Genomic DNA, 22,129 nt, shown 5'->3' on the forward strand with positions numbered 1-22,129 from the left:
GGATCCAGTGAACCAACTGGTCTTGGCAGTTCGAATAATATATAGCGTTTATTCCATTCACTCATTCAATAGTTTTTCGCTTTGCTGGCTCTAAATTACTGAATGTTAGTACGAAATTCTCTGGGGAAATAGATTGCTTAAATGGTGGTATACATTGCAAAAAAGTAGTAAAAGTAAATTCTTAGCTAATCGGCTCAATTGGCTGACAAGGGCATTTATCAGAAAATGAACTAGGATAAAAACTTATTAACGTCTAGAAACTATATTATTTCTTTTTTAAGTCATGTCTCTGGCATTTTTTATAAAATTATGAGTCTCAGCGTGTCTAATTCCCACGGGTTATCAATAATTTATAACAAAATTACCATCAAATTCCATATTCCAGCGTCTTATCGTATTGTCGCATAATTTTACAGTACCGTTTTTACATCCCCGTCTAGCCCATTTCAACGTTCATAATTTACGAAAAAAGTCATTTACAATATGTAAATTGCAAATGTAGAGGGAATGGTTTGCCGCCTACGTACAATCGTGATAGCGTTTACGATGGTCAGGTGAAACAAAACACACGAATATGACAATCGTTTTTTTCTCATTAGCGTATTCAATTTACGTGACTTGTTTTAGGTAAACATAAACGTTTGTTTTGTTTTTTTTGTCGTCATTAATAATATCATTGCATTATCAATTACTTTGTTAATCTAAGTTATTGTTGTGTTTTATTTTGTTTATTAATAATTAGTACTCAGAATTATTCTAATGCATGCTGTGGCAACTTCAAAAGCCTTGTACATAAATTTTTAGATTTTATGTTCTGTACTAACCTTAATATGAGTAATGGTGAAACTTAACTAGAACTTAATAAATAAAAGGGATTGGAGAATAAAATAACTAGTAACTTATACATATATTATTAAACTACTGCATATGATGTGGGTACACAAGTCTGAACATGGTTGAACGACGTCTACGAACGCCCGCGTTTTAAGATTCAAAACTTTGAAAAGCGCACACACTTGAAACTGTTTGCATATTTCATTTGCGAAACTTATGTCAGTAAACACAAACTGCGCCTTAGATGTAAATCAGCACTGTACCAGCTGTCAAAGAAGACTGCTATTGTTGTTGCAATTATATTGAGGGTAAATTTTGAATTAGTTGTTATTCCCAATTTGTCTCTGATTTTAAAATTATATGCAATAGGGGGAAATGGACAAAATATTGATAAGATAATGAACAAATACGTTATTAGTAACAAGGTTTTGGGTGTAGATGAAACCCTTTACATTTTTATAATGCATGAGAGGAATGTGTGTATAAAATATTACATTCTAAAAACAAACTGTCGCGCAAACTAATATTTCGCGAACGACGTGGCTACATAAATGGAAGTTTACAAGCCCCAATGATTAGTCTCCGAGACTGTTTGTATGTGACCACTACATTTAACTTTTAGACCGACTCCAGTAGTTAGTATTTAACTTTGGTTGAATTAGATTCTGGGAGCATGGAAACTAACAATTTTGATGGTCAAATGTTTCTGTTGTTATTGTTAGATGTTAACTTACAAATGAGAATAGAACTAGTGTGGACAATATAGAAATTTCTTGCTAAAATTTTCTAGTTTAATACAACATCAAACATGGCTGCAGTTGATTTTGTCATCGGTTAGGGCAAGCAACTTTACTTTGAGTGACGATTGACGCGTTTGCGGACAATACGAGAAATTGTTGCTGAAAAGACTTTTAGCTTTGACTGGACACTCGATGTCAATGAAGTCTATTTTTTAGTGCCTGAACAAAGACTCTCTAGAGAAGAAGTACATTAACTGAATAACCAAGTTCAAAAACTAATGCACTTTAACCTAATAGATAAAGAAAAGTGAACGAATGAACTTTTAGCGAAGATTTTCTTTCAACTATCTTAACCCGATGCGGGTAGGTGGATTAATAGCATCCAATCGACGGTAGTTAGTATTAAACAGAGAGTACTGTTCTTAAAAGTATTTGTCTGTTCGGTAACTGCAGATTTATATCTATTTGACTATTCGTTATCATATTTTAACAAACTATGGAAGATTATTAGTTTAGGCATTCAAAACCTTGAAATGAAATTAGAATGAATTTAAATATATTTTTCTATTATTAGTATTTTAACGAGTAGAATTAGCATCATAATCATGACTTAATAACTTATTTATTTCAGTAAATACAATTTCGCCGTCATCTATTTAACTAACTAACTAACACTCGATATGTTTGTACTAATATAGTTTCGTATGGCCTAACTTCGTTATCAGTGCCATCGCGTCGAAATTCCTTGCGATAATGTCGATCAATGTCACACGTTCGATGCAATTAATTATGTAAATTACCATCGGAAATTAATTAAATACCACTAGCATTATACCTCTATTAGCGTTCGTTAGGTTTCAATATTGCATTATTTGATTGTATCAGAATTTTGTTGGTATCTTGTACATGGACTGTAGTCCTAGGTTTAACACATTTGGGCAACATTTGATGTGGGTTTTTCTAATATAATTTGTCCTCATCACGATCCTTGAAGATGGCCGGCCGAGATGACAGGCCGGTAGTTGAAACATGCTTTATAAAGTATATTGAAGTGTAAGGTAGTCAAATACCAAACCTTTGAAATATTTCATGAACACACTCATAAATACACACATGATAACTTTCAAAATAATTCTTTAAGTTTCTGACACGCCACTTAAATCTCCCAATTTTGCATGATTTAATAAGACTCTTACCCATTCAATACACATACAATCAAGTCAAGTACTTCGTGCGTTCCAGGAGGTAGTATTTTGAGTTATTTTTGGCACAACCTACATTTTTAGCTGACACGGTTGTGGCATTTGGCACAATGCCATCTGTACGGACTCTGGCTGAATTGAAACAGTTCTAGTAAATATAAATCATCAGGTTTAATACCGTTGAGTGTTGCTTTGGGACCAATACATTCAGTTGTTTTGAGGGTAGAAATGTTGAATTGGTTCGAATGTTTTGTTTTATTTGTTGTGTTGATCATTATGTTACCATTATTGTCTATTATTATTTGATATACGTTTCAATTGAGTGGTTCTGCTTCACGGCTTTACGATCAGTCGCCAACTTTAATAATTCATAGGAGATCAACTTAAAATGGTCATACATGTAGAACGCTTTGATACTCACGTCGAACTCCGACAGGTGCTAATTATAAAATTTACATTGAATCTCAGATTAATTTTTGAATTAGATCTTAACTTTAAAATCATCGGCTTTTAAAATACCTATCAAAGTTAGTTTTGGGTTGGCCGGGACATGTTAAAAATCTATCCCAGTACAAAAGCATCACGATGGTGTTTTCTGGAATAAAAAGTAGTGTATATGTTACTACCGCACATCGTCTGTTTGCCAAATTTTATCAAAATAACCAGTTTGGAAATAGCAATTTGGACGCTTACTTTGAACAAACATCGCATACATCTTTACAAACATTTGCATTTATAATAAGTAACATATCAACTGATCTCTCATTTCTCAACTACTTTAAATATTGAAGGGTCCAAGCACCCATTTCGTTGTCATTACTAACGGTTCATTAATTTTGCAGACATATTCAGTAAATCCAAAATGTAAATTCAACGAAATGAAGCCTATTAGCTGGGTAATTGCATTAACTTGGTAATCCAGGCTAAGTTATGTGCTATTTTATGCATTAATGAGATTAGACATGGCTGGAATCATTGTGGACCGTTTTAGTTAGTTGAAGTGGAATAATCCATTTATTAGGTGGCTAAAACCTTTTTAGCTACATTTTGGGTGATACGTAATCCTCTTTAGTTAATTGGACACGTAACCTATATCAGCTTAATTTACAAAAGTAATTTATTGTAGCTTTAGTTAGAAAACTGCAAATTAACTTAAATACTTATTAGGTATGACATTATTGTATCAACAAAAGTACTCTTTACTGCATTAGGTGTAATATCATTAGTAAATGATGACGACTTAGTACGTGAGTTAGAAAGTCGCTTTTTCATTGAAGAACTTACTTAAGCAGACGAAATTCAAAAGCCAAACGTGACGTAAGATGTGATACATCTCCACAATGTAATTAAGGAGAGTAAAACTATCCCAAGCGATGATGGAACACAGCCCGTTCATTAAGTTCCTTAGAGCTATTCTGTCGCAGTCGACCGACTTTTGACATCTTGATCGATCGACGCCCCATCTTGGACTACTTTCTTTATATCTCTGTTATCAATTTGTTGAGACAATCAAATGTGAAGATAGGTTTAGTTTTTGTGGTAATTTGTGGATTTAATGATACAAAGTGATCAGAGGCCTAAATATCTTCATAGATGCTTTAAGATGACTTGATCGTTACTAAACATGCTAAAAAGCTGTACAATATGACAATAGGGTCATAAAATATTTTATCAAATTGTAAATGTACTCGTCACACCTCTGCCAATCCCTGTGAGATATAGGCGTTAATTTATGGAGCAAAAATACGAGGGCTTCATATTCGCTGGGTATCCCCTCGACACGAGCAGTGATTTAATTTTTGAGGTAGGAAATGGGAATTCCAATTTGATTATCTGTGCCAATAAATCCGTCCTCCCGAGGGTCTCGCCGCCTAATATGAGGTCAGGTTGCATCTCGAGTGCCCGGGCGATTTTAATTAAGTATTGCAGTAAAGTCTGAGACTAGTTGTGTGCTAGTTTATAAGAATAATAGTGTTTGGAAACTTTTGGTTTCTTTTGTTAATTTCTATGCTCAATGACACGGAATTTGCCATTTGGGTTGGTTAAATAGAAATTCCTTATTTTTACTAGGTATTTGTAAAAAAATGGCGAACATGAATACGTATTACATTAGAGCTAGTATAACAAAAGGCAGTCTTATCGCTAAAACAAACCTGTTCAAAATAAAAACTAACAATTTATAAAAATTCGCTACCATTCCTAAATTAATTCCACTGAGAACATCTTTCCAAATTGCGAGGTATAAAATAATATTTCAGTTCAGGCAATTCACTCTTTGAGTTGTTGGAAAATAATTGGAAATTCTTTGACGGTGAAGGTAATTGTCCTCACTTTCCACCTGTCAAGAGACCAGATAAGCTATCGTAAATAAGAAAAGAATTAGCCAAGACTCCTTAATAAAAATATACGTCGATCGTAAGTACCCGTTGGTATTGTTTAATTGTATTCATAATTTACGCTTAAATAAGAAATGGCATTGGCTTTATCATCTTGAGTATTCACATTAGGAGGATTATCTTCATTCTAAATGCAGTTGGTGATATGTTCTAAAAATTACTTTTAAAACAGGTTAACATAAAAACATTCTTTCATTTGAATGATCTAAAAAGTTTTCAATGTGTTCTAAACAAAAAATATTTTAACATAACTCACAGTTATTAATATTATCTTAAGACATATATGTGTTTGTACGTCTAATATATATAAGATACGCCTTTCTAGTTTGGCCTCCGGAAAGGAGAGGTCAGTGTATGATAGTCGGATGAATATGGTTGATTTATGAGGCAGTAACAAAGGATACTGTTGCTGATAGTTAAAGGCAACGTCAGATATTATGTTATACGGGGGCGTGGTTGATAAAGCATTATAGTTATTTGTTTCATAATTTATTGAAACTCAACTTATATAAACGTAAGTTATAGGGACAATAGAACTCTATACTCACACACACTCAAGTCTTTTATTCCCGAAGGGGTAAGCAGAGACGTAACTAGCGTACTCACTTTTCGTCAAATCCAATTCCGTCCCATAATGTGATCTGATACTGAGTAAGAAAACCCAATATCACCGCCCAACCCGTGGAGCGAACCCGGGACCTCAGCACTTCAGTCATACCGTAATTCAACTATGCCACTGAGGCAGTCAATAAAACTAAAACCAAAAAAATTTGTTAAAAAAAAACAGTAGGCCATAAAAAAAAACAGAAAATTATAGAAAACATTAACAAGCCGACCAACCTTATCCTCACAAATGAGATATCAATGATCATCGAACACTCATCTATAAACTTCCATAAACCCAATAGAAATTGTTACAACTCAATAGGGGACCAATCAAAGGGTCTTTATACGGGGTCCAATCAGGACGGGGAATCCGCAGCGATCCGTTAAATTGCTTGTCTTGCTTAGAAATCATAGCTCAGTGGGCTTTGATTGTAAACCTAACGGCTGACTTCCCCTCGTGCTGAATTGGATAAACCTGATCAAGAAATCAGACTATTTTTTAAAAGCCTGATATTTTTAGGCAACCTAGATTCTTTAGGTATATAACATTGGTATTTGTCGTTTTTATGGATTATCAATACCTATAATAGTATATTAAAACATGATTAAAGTTTACCAGGAATAATTTCATTCGATTCCAACAGGGGGGCATTATTGTTGACACTCTACCTAGCATTAGGTGAAGTAGGGTCTCTAAGACACGCCCTTATAAAAAAAAAATTAAACGTATCAGAGGAAATCTTTATCTTTTAAAATAATGTTTGCGATCCAACATTCGTCTCAGTAAAAACCAAGCCGCGACCTCTCGTTTCACAATCACCTCCTATTTGCGCCACGGCCTTTAAAGGAAGGCTTTGGATTACATAGTAATACGCATAATGCGTACAGCAAATTATATTTAGCGTGTTTCGGCTTATAAAACTCAAGCCGCGGCTTGTGTCGCTAACATTATATTTTATGTCATTCGATCTGATTGAAGGATTTATGTTTTTGTCCCCGCGTTCCGGTGTGTGCCAATTTATCTTCGTATAAAGTTTGAGTAAGGAAAATGTAAATCAAAAGTAATGGGATTTACTTGATTCTGCGAACATCGTGTTTTGATTTTTGTTGTATAATGAGAATGTTATGTTAAAGATATATTACTTCCTGATGTTATAAATATAGTAGAGGTTTCCAAACTTTTTCTTTATAGATCACTTAATATTTTTCTGGAGCCCCTGCAGGAAAAATTCTACCATATTCCCAGAAAATGCAAGTTTTTACATGGAACAGCTGCTGAGTGTCTTAAAATATTAGTTGCCTACATTGATAGGTGAAGTCAAGCCAATATTTTAGTTCTTTACTATCAACCAGAAAAAAAAAAAAAATTGTCGACCCCCGCAAATCTCCCGTGGACTCCTGGGGATTCACATGGATCACTTTGGGAATCAATTGAGTAGAGTAATACGTTAATTGTTTATTTTTAAGCACTATTTTATTGTCTCAAATGTTAAGTTTGTTTATTCTTTCTATAGCATTGTCTGCACAGAACTTTAGTGTTGCATGAAGCAGTACAATTAATGTTTGCGAATCATATTTTCTTACTCGACTTGAACAGTGCCAGTTATAAAACCAACTGCTACACATTTCGCTTTAAGCGATTTCTTAATGATTGCTGACTTTGTGGTGAGACCCAGTTTCTATTTAGCCTGGCTTTAATATTTGTCATCTTCATTTTGTTTATTTGGAAAATCTTTACCTCCTTTTAATTGAAATTCTGACATAAATTCAAACCTGGAACACAGAAATACTGGCAAGAAACACCGAATATTTCAAATTAAAAACTTCATGGATCCATGTTTATTTATGGTTAAAGTTAAAAAAGAAGTTTATGCATGTATTGTAGGCTTGGTAAGATAAATCAATAAGTCCTTATCCCCAATGTTTTCTCGTAAAAGAACAAAGTTTGAGGCGAAACTTTTACAATTTTATGGTTATTATTAGTACTGATGTCGTTAGAAAGTTCTCATTGGCTCGTAAGCGGTCGCGTCTAGGTGATTCGATGGCACTTTACCGCGTCCAAACTTTATCTATTTGTTGCTAATTTCACTGTTTTTGTACTGGTTTGTTTCGAAACCTTTATCTTAGATAATTGTTTATCACATTAATTTGATCGTAATTTTTATTTCTAGATCCATTCAAATACAAATATAAGCAATATTATATAACTTTTCAAAGAATTCGTTTTGCATCCCCGTACTACAATTTTAATGAAATAACACTAACTAATTATGCACATATTTGTTTATATTTTTGTCACCGTACGGCCGACACTAAGTTAATCTATTAAGGTCAAAATAGCATAACAAAACACCAGCACGTTCCACAATAAAGGCAGCTGTAACGAGCATGCTGTGTGTTGATTCGCTAGTTACTGAATGACTAATTAAGCCGAATTAAGGTTTAGGAACGAGCGACGTGAGGTTGATTGGCAAGCTGTTTATTAGAGGCAATGTTGGTCTATTTGTTGTTCATTATGTTGTCATTGTGCCAGTTAAGTAATAAACAAACATACAAAAAAGATATTCGATTTAAATTAAGTACAGACTGAAAAAACATATCATAAAAACACGAATTGCTTGTGTGTAAACTATTATATTTTGGATTGTAGTTTCTTTTGAAGTAGGTTTATTATATGTTAATTAAAATGAAATGAATAAAAAATGTGTGATTTCACATATTACGAAATAAGTGCAGAAAGCATAATAATCCCCAAACTAATTGCTAGAATGTTTTTGACAGGCCCAATAAAGCCACTACATTTTCAATTAGCTCCAACTTTGCAGCACCATTAAGCTGTGGTACAGTTTGCCGGCATACGTGTCCCTTCTTCCTTTGATATTGAGTCCTTATACTGACCGAGCAGCAATTAGACCGGCCGTCATAATTATGCCGATCATCGATACAAAATCTCTGACTGGTCGACATATCCCTTAGGCTTCATATCACTTAACATCAAGCTGTGAAGCCACTTGGCCGTACTAGAATAAAATAATACGTAATCCTACTAATATTATAAATGCGAAAGTTTGTGAGGATGGATGTACATATGTTTGTTTCTCTTTCACGAAAAAACTACTGAACGGATTTGGTAAACTTTACACTTATATTGGTTATACATCAGAATAACACATAGGCTATAATTTATAATGATTTTGTGTAATTTAATCATAATATAACGATACATACCAAGTAAGTCGGAAAAATGTATCCTGGAAAACTCCTTCACGCGGGCAAAGCCGAGAGCAAAACCTAGCAAGATAATAAATTTAAAAAAGACAGGAAATTTCACATACAGGAACAAAAAGTAACATACCTTAATTCATGTGTGCAAGGTTTAGTTTCCATTAACAAGCCGGTGCTGTTCACGATAACGCTTCCCATTGTTAACATCTACAAAGAATAATTAGAAGCATTCTGTTTGAAAATCTTTTGTGCGATGAACAAGATATTTCGGTGAACAATGATACTAATTGGCAAATGAAACACAAATGGATGAAATGCTTGAGAAAAGATATTGAATGAAGTCTAGTTACGCATACTAGCTTTTTGTTTGCAGCTTTGCTTGGGCAAACTCTTTTCCATAAATAAAAGTACCTTGCATACTTACCGTGACAAACATCGTCTAATGTTAATCCAGAGATTGGGCTATCTCATTACCAAATTCCATCTAAATACATTCAGCTTTCAGCCTTCATTTTTTAAATATACCGAAACATACAAAAATTCTTATTGAATATAAGTAGTATTCAGAAATTCGAAGTAAGCATAGGCATAGTCCGAGAACGAACTCCGAGAAATATTATAGAATGTTGAAATACTGATTTAGCATCGATATATATGTACCACGTACTAAATTTGGCGTTCCGGACTCTCACTGTTTTACACATTCAACTGAAGTGTACTATAATCCGGTTTTGATTGCCATTACTTATACTCTATTTAAAGCGCTTTAGCACTGCATGTTTAGAGTTTGGTTAGACGTACGGCGGATGTTCTAGCGCTGCAGTGAACTTTAGTTTTAACGCCAGATTTTGAACAAATAGTTTATCTGGACGTTCGTGTCTGTCGGTAAAATATACCTCAATGTGATTTAGTACATGATGATATGAATGTATTTCGCACTTTCGGTGTCGGACCTTAATTTTTTTTTAACACGGGGAAATCTCTTTATAGATTTTTGCCGGCTGCCAATATAAACCGTCCTACCGACTAAAACCCCGCCATTCGACTCTCTCTCCCTAATACCGAAGGTTGCGCAGGCGCATGCAACCGCAACCCTCGCAGGAGTCGGCTACAACGATATCGTAATATCGATAAAATTATTGTATTAATAATTAGTTTAGCATTCCATAAGACTCCCCGTAGCTAGCGCACAGACTGTACAGGTATTAACTTACATATCATATTTTTATTCTGTTAATGTTGCAAAATTCAGTAAACATAATTTAAATGTTAATAGATTCTTCATCTTTAGTTTTCCTTCACGAAATTTTATATTCGTTATGACTGATACCTACCCATAAACGACCAAGGCTGTTTGTTCGATCACAAAGTAAGGTAAATTTATGAGTGTTTTGACCAGTTTTTAAATTAGCATTGAATACACAGCTATAAGCTTATTTCGTGTTTTGTACTAAAATATTATATGGTTTTCGTTTTTTATTACGCGTTTTGTAAATAACATAAGACGATTAGTGCCTTAAAAAAAGTACCTATAAAATAATTTTCATTTTCGTTATACTGAAACATTTTTAATCAAAAACCTGGTATTCTATTATTTTAACACACGTAAGTCAACGTTATATAGACGCAATATTGATTTCTGTACCCCGTATTTCTTTGTGAAATTACAGACCCTAAAGATCCAAGAATATCCCAAATACATTTACAGCGAACGAACGGACTCTCCTTTTCAATAATAATATTAAGTCTAAGAAAATATTTTGTACGTAATGTAGCTCCATAACCTGTAATATAGGTTGTTACATTACCTCCAAATGGAGAAAATTACATCGTTACTAAAATAACATAATACAGACCGAATAACTACATTTATACTGAAATATAATTTACCACTAACAAGTAATACACACCGAAATAATTTGTACAGAAATATCATTTAATCAAATCGTGATCCTTCGAGCCGGATAAGCTGCAAATTTCATAATAGAAACTACATAGAACAGGGAACTTTGCCCGGTCAATAATAGAGTTTTAGTTTGTCGCGGAAGGAGATATTTGTTTCGAATTGGAACTAAGCCTTTAGCCGTGGACAACTTGTTTATTAGGTTTAAGTAAGTATTTTCCCACATGCCTACGCTGGGAGATTGTTTAGTTATTGCTTTAGTGTTGAATGAGGTTATGTTGACTATAAAAGTTAATGTTGATGATGTATAAAGTGGGTTACATAAAGACTAACAGTTTTTAATAATTGCTCGCAATATCAACCTTCAATCCGATTCCGAGAGAACCAATCAAAATAATTTTATGCTTTAGTATTAATTAAATGGCAATTAGTTAAATGGCAATGTTTGAGAATAAGGATTAATTTTCAATTAAAAATTGTAATGCAATTAAAAAAGTATTTTTTTTATAGGAAGCACCGTGAAAAAGTTTAAGACGTAACCTGTCAAGTTATAAATGATTTTATGTCTTACCGATTGATATTTTCTTTCGGTTTCACCTTACAACGCGAGGTACAGTTAAACCTTGCCGAGTTTTTTTAATAAAAAGTTTTTTAGAAGTACCGCAAATGATTCACTAAAAACCTTTTTATTCAGCAATAGGAGTGAATAATCATAACTGTTTCCTCTTCACGGAATTTCGCGACATTCGTTTCAACACATTGGAATCGCTTTATAAGCTTTGAATTGTCGCCTGATCGACGTTCATTATTCGCTTAGCTGGACTCATCGGTAAATGGAAATGTGAAAAGGCCTATATAGATTCTATGAATAATCTCGAAAATAATAAGGACAGGGTCATACACTAAGCTGAAATATGACAGCAGAAATCAGTCTTGGTGGCAGGTCTTTCGTAAATGTTTGAAGGACATTGTAGTTTGTGTCCTACTAAGATAAAGATATTATATTAGATCGCGCAGGGTGACGAACAAACATAGATTCAATCTAGTTTGACCCTATTTCCGATGCAAAAAAGGCGCATTTTTGTTTCCTAGACGAAGCAGCTTGGTTTTTTGAACTATTTTGCTAAAACTCATTTAACCAAAATTTCGAATTAGGTCGTTACTTTATTAAGAGTGCACTCTTAATAAAGTAATAAGATAAGTGAGTGATATCTTAGTCTCGTCATTCACTGCAAAAATTTGTAATTCAACATTTGGCCGAAACTAATTTTAATTCAGATGTTCAGTTATTTTATTAATATTTCAAAACCCGTTCGTAACAGCCATAAAGTAGACCCATGTTGCCAATTAGTTCGGAATAGGCCAAATTTAATTAAGAGTTCGCCGAGTTTAGATTTGGATTGATTCCAATTATTCTTACATGACAGGAATTTTTGAAGTGGATTTCTAGTACACACCCGTTCCTTTAGCTCAGACTAGAGGAACTCTTGCAAATTAATTTATTTAGAAGCATTTCTTTCAAGGTCTATTCTAAACAAATTTCTCGAAAGTTCCATTTGTGTCTAAAATCTATGAGTAGCAGAGTTCTAAGATTATATAGACCGGACTTTGGGAAGATTGTCATACAAAAATTTTGCGCTTGTGATGGTTACTAAATTTACCGAGAAATAGCAAAACATTAATGTAAAATACTTCATATTTTCTCCATATCATGATTTGTTTTTAATTCGAATATTAGCATATTATTTTTGTAATATTAATTAAAGACGCTATGATGTTTTGTCATGCAGACATTTGAAATAAGACTTATTACCAATTGGTAATAACTTTTGGAGAAAAAATTGGGTCTGATCTTTAATTAACTATATAGTTTAATGTCTTTGATGAGAACTAATATAAACTAAACATTTGATTCTCCTTCAAACTCTTAAAAACCAGGGATGTATTTCAAAAGTTATATTTAATCATTACTAATAAACTATAGTTGTATTTTCAGGAAAAAGTTGAGCCATTAATTTGTACTAAATTTTACGCTTAGCAAAGTTAACTCATAATTGTTAACGGCATCCATATTTATCAACTCACAGACAAATCTAATAACAAAATCGACCCTTCTTCGTGTAAAATAATCAGCTACCCCACGCCTTGGCCTGTCATTCGCTATTGGATAAACAAAACACTTATAAAATATTCTAATCGTGGAGTTGATGTTATTTTCGCCTCAACATCAAAGGCCGACAGTAATTACACCAAGCAAGAGTTTCAGATGAAGTTTAATTTGGTTCTTCCGAGATAAGTATTCGTGAAAGTTGATATTTGGAGGGTATATTGAAATTTATAGGACGGATTCAGATTGAGATCATATTTTAATTATGAGAGTATATTAAGAGAGTATGAATGTTTTCTTGTAAGGTTTCGTTTGAAGGACGTATTTTTTTTATTAAAAATCCCACTTTATACTTCTCTGGAAAACATTTTAATTCGGGACTAGATCTATCAGTGTTCCAAATTCCATACGAATTCGTCTAAGATATAATACGTTTATTTGTAACCAACATGCGAATATCTTCGCAAACTCTTACATATCAATGGTTGAAAGGCTAATTGTTATTCGATATTGTTTTTCGAAAAATTTAGACTAGGTTAAAAAAACGAAGAAAAAAGTGCTGATTTTAAATATGTATAAAATTTAGTATCGCTTAAGTACGATATTATTACCAGTATATTTGATGTTTTATCACTTGATTGCTACAGCAAGCATAGGTCGAATTTTTACCATTGCCTGTCCTACTTATATCCCTACAGTTTTTAAACATCCATGAAACACAATAGTGACCCAATTAGGTTACATTTAGCAGTTAAACGACCCCCAAAAATGGGCGCCTAAACATTTTCTAATTACGCACCAGTCAATACCTACACTGATAAACGGTGGGTAGCCCAGTCTGTTAACAGGCCAGCTTAATTAAGAGCTACGTTGTTACTGCAGCTTTATACCTTGTTTCCATAATGGAAGTTGCTTTGTACAGCGCCGGAGTTGGGGGAAATTACGGGGGCCCGCGGCACCAGTTTGAAAGACTGTAAAACATTACGGCGCAATAAAAGTTTGAAAAATTTGATGTTGAATTAATGTGTTTTTTATTGTTTTAACGTTGTTCTTGTTATGCGTAACATGGAGATTTTGGAGTCGTTTCTTATAATGGAATGGGAGGAAGTAATTAAATATTGTTACAACAATTATACCTTTGGACAAATTATTAAATGGACATTAAAATTTTCTTTTTTTGTATATATCATTGTAAGCATTCGTAATTTATTTTATAGTTACTAAAAGCCTTTTATATTGATAATAGTTTATAATCCATTAGGCAAGGCGTCTTAAAATAACGCCAAATAAAACTTGTTCAGAGATTTCTTATTGTTTAACTGTGAATTTTGATAAAATCCAAATACAATTTTCCCGTACCTAAATATCTTAATATTAAATTCTTCAATAAGTTACCATAAGGTGCAAACCAAAATTAATAAAAATCTATTCAAATAAACTACACTACGGACCATTAACTATATGCTAAAAGATTTACTTTACTTTTGTAGAAGCAAACCTCATTACCGCCTTCAATGGCTTCCACGACGCCTCTACACGTATTAAAACGCTGACTAAAAGTAGTTTTGTACAAACTCCGCAACCTGAAAACTAAATTCGTACCTGGTTAATGGTGACGGCTTTTGCGAAACAATTTATTTATAACATATTGTAAATGTGTCATGTATATTTTTTATATGTTTATAAGAATTATTTTCTATTGTTTTACGGCTATTTGTAGTTGCTATAGGATGTTTAATTTAATCATCATCATCATCAGCCTCGGATGTCCCAGCTGAACATTGGCCTAAAGATTTCCAGATTGACCGATTCGAAGCGGCCCGTATCTATAGATTATTTTAATGATTGAAAAACTCTCACGTACACTTTATCGGAAGATTTATGTAGTAATACTGAACTACACCCGATCAATATACCGAATATCCGAATAATACTTACGACGTAGATGATCCTTATTACATAATATCAAGTCAATATCAATAAGGTAATCCGTAATTATCTTAGATACGCTGTACTTATTGCAATCATTACGAATTTAAAATCATCGGTTGTTTTCAACGACAGACAACATTTACTTAATACGCAGTAACTAGATTCCTTGGTGCTTCGTAGCGTAGTTGTACTGTATGCGCGGTATGGCAGGGCTCTGATGTCCTGGGTTTGAATCCGGAGTCAGGCAAAGTGATATTTGGGTTTTTCTGCTTAGTATCAGTCGAGAGTCTGGAATTTGTGCCCGATATGGCGTTAGACTCGCCGTCTATCACATCATGGGGCGGAACACACTTGGCGAAAAGTGGGTGCTCTTGTTACGCTTCTGCATATCCTTTCGGGGACCAATGCGTGATGTGTGTTTGTTTTTTTATTAAGTTACTGGATTCCAGCTTTCAAATCATAACTAATTTCGTTTAACCACACGATTACAACTGATAACACTTTTCATATCCACGTGCGTCATTTGATAACTAATGACGTCTTCATCTATCTAAAATTAGAATTCACACTAACTTTCTTATTAATCGAACCGCTTTCAAAGGGGTAAGCAAACAGAAATTCAATTTACGTACGATACACGGTGTCAAAATGTGGGCTGTGGATCAGAGTTGGCTCCAACATCAGCCAACTAACGCCATTTCTCAAAGGGAAATAGTTTGGACAAGTTTGATTACGCCTTGGTCCTTTGATTGGGTATTTCAGAGCGTGAAATCGTTTCGGATCATTTCAAACTGTTTTATACTGTAAATGTTTGGAGGGAAGTGGGTTTTTTGGATCAAATGTTTGCTTAGCAAATGTTGGACGTAATATTGGAGCTCGTTTACTTTGTTTTATTTTGATATTACTAAACAATTAATTTTTTTATTTTATTTTATTATTAAACAATATTTTATAAACCAAGGTGTTGGGTGGTGTTTCTGCTGTTTATGGGCGATCGTATCGCTTACCATCAGGTGAGCGGCAAGCTCGTTTCGTCATTCTAAGCAATAATATATATATAATAATAATAATATATATTAGCCAATACATTTTAGTTAAATCTACTAAGTAAATATATTTCGTCAGATTTTTAAATATTTTGAATATTTTCAAATTTAATTTGACATTTATGATCCCAAGTTGGCTGATTGCTGTCTAGATATTCATGAAACAAAGTACTTTGAAGCTAGAATTTAAGGCGCGTCTGCAGAATATTTAACTATCTCAAGTAAAAAACTAATTTGGTACTTTAGAACCTGTCCGAAATACAAACTTCTCAAACAGTTTAATTGAAAAAAAAAAACTGCGCTTTCGTTTTGCTATCTCTATTCGTAGAATAAATTAAATTCTAAACTTGTGTGGTATTCAAAGAGCGTTCAGTTCGGAAAACTAGAAGACCTGTACAAGATTTAAATGTCTGACATTGCGAGTCTTTATAATTTATAGAATATGAATGTAAAAACATTATCTTAACACCTTCAAACAATTACCTTCTAATTGTATGTTGTTCTCAATATTATAATTGCAACTACATAACTCAAACATACCTGTTTTGTATATATACATACATATTCTGTATTTTGTGTCTGTATATCGTTCTTAATCTTAGTGTTCAGTATTTGATGGTAACTGGAGTGGGGTCCAATAGAATGTTGGCTGATGAAAGATGTTTAGCCCTCGGCAGACATTTATGCCGGCCTGTTGGAGCCAGATACACGCAGGCTGATCCCGGAACGCGACACTCTTACGTCGGCCTCTATGACGGGTTTTAATACCTTGTGTACGGTGGTCGCTATCCGGGCGGATATAAAGTTCCTACCACCAGTAACTTGTGCGTTGTGTCATGCATACCTATACCTCGTATAATAATTAATTGATCAATTAATTATAACACTTAATTTACATTCATTTATTTTTAATCATAATTTGTTCTGTTTGTTTCCCAAATAAATAAATTAAAAAAAAGAAATTTAAAAATTTAATTCAATTTTGAATTTATTTAATTGTGATAAGGTACATTTTTACGTCTTTTATTACAGTAAAAAATCGCTAAAAAGCGACATTACTAACTTTAAACACATAACTCAAACCGACATTTTCTAACAAAAACTTCATTCGATATATACCTCGTATTATAATTAATTTATTAATTAATTATAACACTTAATTTACATTCATTTATTTGTAATCATAATTTGTTCTGTTTGTTTCCCAAATAAATAAAAAAACGTGTTTTATTAACACGATAAACATCACATTCTTGGTACCTTAAGACAGAGTTCAAAAGTGTAGTAACTGACAGGCTCATATCAAAATACATGGAACGTTGAAAAGCACACAAATATCTGTTAAAATGTTTGAGAGACAGCGTGAAGCAATATTGACGTGTTCCGTTTGTAAAACCGATTCAATACAGGCAAATCGTTTGCAATATGTTGGAGTACATTTACTTTGAATTTCTGTCGTGTTAGAATTGCAATTATTCGATGGCAAAATGTTTTAAACTGTAGTTGTAATGTTTTTGAAGAATTGAAGTAAAATTTTACTAAATCGCAGTTAATACAGTTAATAATTTATGAGTATACCCGATAAACAATTAAGAACAGTTTTAACTTGTCATGTAGTCAATGTAGAATTTATATAGAAGTATTTTTAATTAGATATAGGTCTCAGGAACATGCTAGATGCAGGCCGCTTTTGACAGATCTTTGGGGGAGCCCTATGTTCAGCAGTGGACTTTATGTGGCTGATGAAGAATTATAATTAAACACATAATACATACCTTAGAGAAGTCCTCCGTCATAGGTTATAGGTATATATACAATAGGTTTAAATATTCTTACGAAGAGAGTAATGACTGGATTAAAAAATAAAAAAAGAAAAAAAATACACGTCGAATTGATGACCTTGTTCTTTTTTAGTCAGTTAAAAAATATTAGTACTTAATTGTTTGTTGTCTACAGAGAAACAGTAGGTGTTTGGCAGCATGCCGCGCGCCGGCGCATTCCTGCTGGCGCTAGCGGCCGTCCTACTCGCTGCTGAGTGGGCGCACGCATCCTTCATTGATCCAGGTAACTAACTATTTTAAGTACTTAAACAAGCCCTTAATCCTGTTCTACATTTAATTAAATTGGAACCCAAAAGGCCGGCTGCCAGACTTCAAGACAAGCTCATTCTGCGTAGACCTGACTGCAAATAGATAAAACAATTTAAAATTTTGTATAATTGCAAAATGTATGTAGATATTGTATTTTAGACTTTTCGGATGACTAATACCTCCGTCCCATAACCATGAAGCCTGTAAAGATTTCGAAACGTCGGAAGAAAATTATAATACAAAAAACCTAATTATTTAATATTAGTATAAAAGGTAGCCTATTTTGTTAATACAGTACGTGGTCTATTTATATAAGATAACTCTTTTACAATATTAAATTGAAACAAACTAAAACATGACACATATATCGTAACGCCCTTCCATATTCTCTACGTCCCAGCACTTTAAAGTCCTTAGAATTCCTGAATAGCACAGACACAGCTAGTTCCACTTTGAGCGGACGAGAGGCAATACCCATCCAACTTCAGCGGCAAATTGGTATAAGTACAGTAAATATCGAAGTCCGTTATTCTGAAAGTCATACGACATAGTTGATAGTAAAATGTCTTTTGTTGAAAATATTTTAAACTAGTGTAGCGTGGAGAAGTTTTCTGGGATAAAAGTCCCGCTATATATATTCCCGGGAAACAAAGACCTTCCCTGGGACTTAAACTATCTCCATACCAAATTTCATAAAAATCCGTTCAGTAGATTTTGGAAAATTTATAACATACAGATACAAAAGGGGACTTTGATTTATTATATATAGATGTAGATTATTTTGAAAATGTTGCCGTAATTTATCTAGCAACCTGTAAAAGTTAGTTTCGGTTCTGATAAACATTGTTTTTTTTTTTCAATTACCACATGTGAAATTAGGATTATAAATTTTAATATTAAAGGTATCGTAAACCATCTAACTATTTTATATATTTATTGCTTTCACGATCTTAACAACAGTGGTATTATATTTTGGGAGCTTGAACCATCCTGTAATTAATAAAATTGATAAATACTATCACGTTGGACTTAAAAGCCAGGCTTATTAATCTAAAAGAAAATAACAAATTCCAAAACCGTAAATTAATGTCTTGGCGTAATGAAGTTATAAATCAACGTAATGAAAGCTGACCCGCACTTTAAAATTTTTTAAAAGCGTTCAATATTTATGGCCCGTGCTGGAGTGACAAAGATGAATGGAAGTAAACCCTTTTTAATTCTCGTTCGAGAGCTTGTCAATCTACGTGCGATGGTATCTGCATCAATTTTGAGATAGGTGAATGAATATGAATATAAAGAATAGGGTAGTTGACGACATTATTATCCAAAACCTTTTGGAAAAAGTGTTTTTAAACTCCACGCAATAAGGAATATTATTAAGCTTTGAAATTTGGTGGAAAGGGAAGCTGTCAAATTACAGTAATAGTGAAATGTGACGTCGCCAATGCCACCAGCCATAACGCTGTGTGAGTCAGAAAAGGACAAAGCGATATCCCCACCACGCTCCCACTTTAGCTCAAAATATTCCAAATATGAATAACTTCTTGATTTTTCAACCAATTTTGATGCTGATGTTATAGAAAAAAAAAATTATCATATGATTTCTGTTACATATAAAATAATAAACTAAATCAAACATAGCAAATTACCCTATTTTAATGGAAGTAAAAGAATATAGTTGTACAGGTTGTATCCACGGATTACTCTGTTATAAACTAGGCGTTTCTTGCGTGAGTGAAGCTCGGCGAATCTCAGGGAAAACTAATTTGTCATTATTCCGCAACGAAAGTAATCAAATAGAAATCACCATATCGGACACAAATTCCGGACTGATACTGGGTAGAAAAATCCAATATCATTTTGCCCGACCCGGAGATAAAATCCGAGACATCAGCACTGCAGAAGTATCGTAATACAACTACGCCAACGAGGCAGTTATGAAAAATTACAAAAATATTTTTTTTATTACATACTCTGACTAATAACGATTTATTAATAAATGGCATTTTAACAGGTGACGACGATTTGGAGGTGAACATGCCCGACTACGGCGAGGACCCCGCTGATCTGCAAATGCTTCAGGATGTTGGCAAGTGAGTTGACATAAGGTTGATTTTCGATTGTAAGATAAATTGTACGCAGATGAGAATTGAATAAATAATAAGGTTCAATTGTCTCACTTATACATTTAGATAATACAATTAAGAATAAGTTTTATCTGATGATTGAATAAACTACCTTCATAATATAAATATAATGCCTGATTTTGTTTGGAACTAGATTTAATAAAGATGTAATGTTAGTGCTATGGAAGTTCTAGCCTGATCAAATGAAACCTTCAAATTTCAAATGCTTGGAGTGAGCTTTAAGACACGTTGTAATAATTGTGTTGGAAAGTTCCTACTTATTCATTTCATGTACTTAAGGATTCTTATTGGTTCAATATTTGATTTCTTATATTTAATTAGGAATTAAGTCGTGACCACACGTGCTTTCTTTATTCTTTTGCCGCATATTTATCTGAACTCAACAAGTTTCAATTGACTAATACATTTTTATAACTGTTTGTCTGAATTTGTATTACAAAATAGCACGTTAAGCATGCCGTTGCACACATCCTAGCACGGACACGAACTTAGGCTAGTTTTCGGTGATGTGGTTTCAGACGAGCGTCGCTGATCTACGTTTTCAGGCGAGCGTGTATCCCGCGCGGCGGGAACTGCGACCATCGGCCCGGTGACTGCTGCCATTCGTCCTCCTGCCGCTGCAACCTCTGGGGCTCCAACTGCCGCTGCCAGCGCATGGGGCTCTTCCAGAAGTGGGGGTAAAACCTCAACACCAGCTCCGCTGAAGCGGCGACCAGCTCACGCCAGCCGACTTGACCGCCGTTCCATCGGATGCCACAAACACCGCATACCCAACGGACCCCTTACGTTATTCTTATCCTTAATTGTTTCCTCTTCAGTAAATCTTTTAGATGATCGAAAACAGGGACCTAGATTTTATTTGGAAATATTTTTGGATCGTTTATACAAAATTTAGGATTTCCTTTATTTGTTTACGTTACCTTATTTCTGATTGGTTGAGTGTCCGCCTACGTGGTTGGGCAATCACCCAGCCTTATTGCCCAATCAGTATGCCTCGACGCCATGCTCAGCCAATCAGACCCCGGCAACTGCCTGCGCTGACGCGTCTTTTAGTTTCACTTCTCTTATTTTGTCATTCGACGCCGTCTCGCGGGTAGTTCCATATTCTATCGCTATGTATGTATGTAGAGTTAAGTAAGCTAAAGTAGAGACAACAACAGTAGCGGCTAATATAATTGGTGGTAAACTTATGTCAATAGGAAGTAGTGAACATTATTAAATAGAAAAAAAAATATAAACGTAACTTAATTTAAATGTTCTAGATGTAAGTACAGTAAACTTGGTGAAAGACGCTATAATAAGCCTTTATTGTAAACGCCATATTTGCGATTGGCAACTTAGATTTTTAAATATCTATTAATGTCAATACATTCTTATAATGATAATGGAAACGAATCTTTGCACTCTGTACGCGACTCACGGACAGGGGGTATGAGGTATTGCAGCCTAGTAGTTCTTCTGTATGTAGCTTCTTAATGTACGTTCCTTATCGTGGAATATGATATAATTGTATTAATATTGGAATATGAAAATGATAAATATATTAATAAATGTTTATGGACGAACTATTTGTTTTTAATTATATATCCTTCCTATATTACAAATTCAAAAACGAAATCAGTTATTCTAAGAGGGATTGGTGGCTTTACTATAAGATGAACCTGGGCCTGGAATCTAGCAAAGGAAATTATAACACCAAACAAAGACATTCAGCGACTTGGTTGAATAATATAGTATTTTTTTTATGACCACTTGTAGACAAACGAGCAAGTGGTTGGCCTGATGGTAAGCAACATCCGTAGCTCATGGACTTTGCAATGCCAGAGGCACAACCAAGCCGTTGCATACTGGGAGATGGACATTCTTTTTAATCCTCGTTTAAAAAGGCCCAGTCATAGCAG

At 33.9% G+C, this 22,129-nt stretch overlaps 1 protein-coding gene across 3 annotated transcripts in view; it reads left to right on the top strand.

Annotated features, from left to right (window-relative positions):
- LOC115441413 (U8-agatoxin-Ao1a) overlaps positions 1-21,794 on the top strand; it is a 50,763-nt gene extending 28,969 nt beyond the window's left edge. For 2 of the 3 annotated variants that reach the window (XM_030166194.2, XM_030166193.2), the window contains exons 2-4: positions 17,948-18,055; positions 20,096-20,174; positions 20,747-21,794. In XM_030166194.2, coding sequence (XP_030022054.1) covers positions 17,971-18,055; positions 20,096-20,174; positions 20,747-20,909 — 327 coding nt within the window. In that variant the 5' untranslated portion in view covers positions 17,948-17,970 and the 3' untranslated portion in view covers positions 20,910-21,794. The remainder of the gene's footprint in view (positions 1-17,947; positions 18,056-20,095; positions 20,175-20,746) is intronic. The other variant, XM_037436343.1, reaches the window with a different exon arrangement.
- Positions 21,795-22,129: the final 335 nt, after the last annotated feature.

Source organism: Manduca sexta, chromosome 7 (genome assembly GCF_014839805.1).
Source record: "Manduca sexta isolate Smith_Timp_Sample1 chromosome 7, JHU_Msex_v1.0, whole genome shotgun sequence".
Lineage (NCBI taxonomy): Eukaryota > Metazoa > Arthropoda > Insecta > Lepidoptera > Sphingidae > Manduca > Manduca sexta.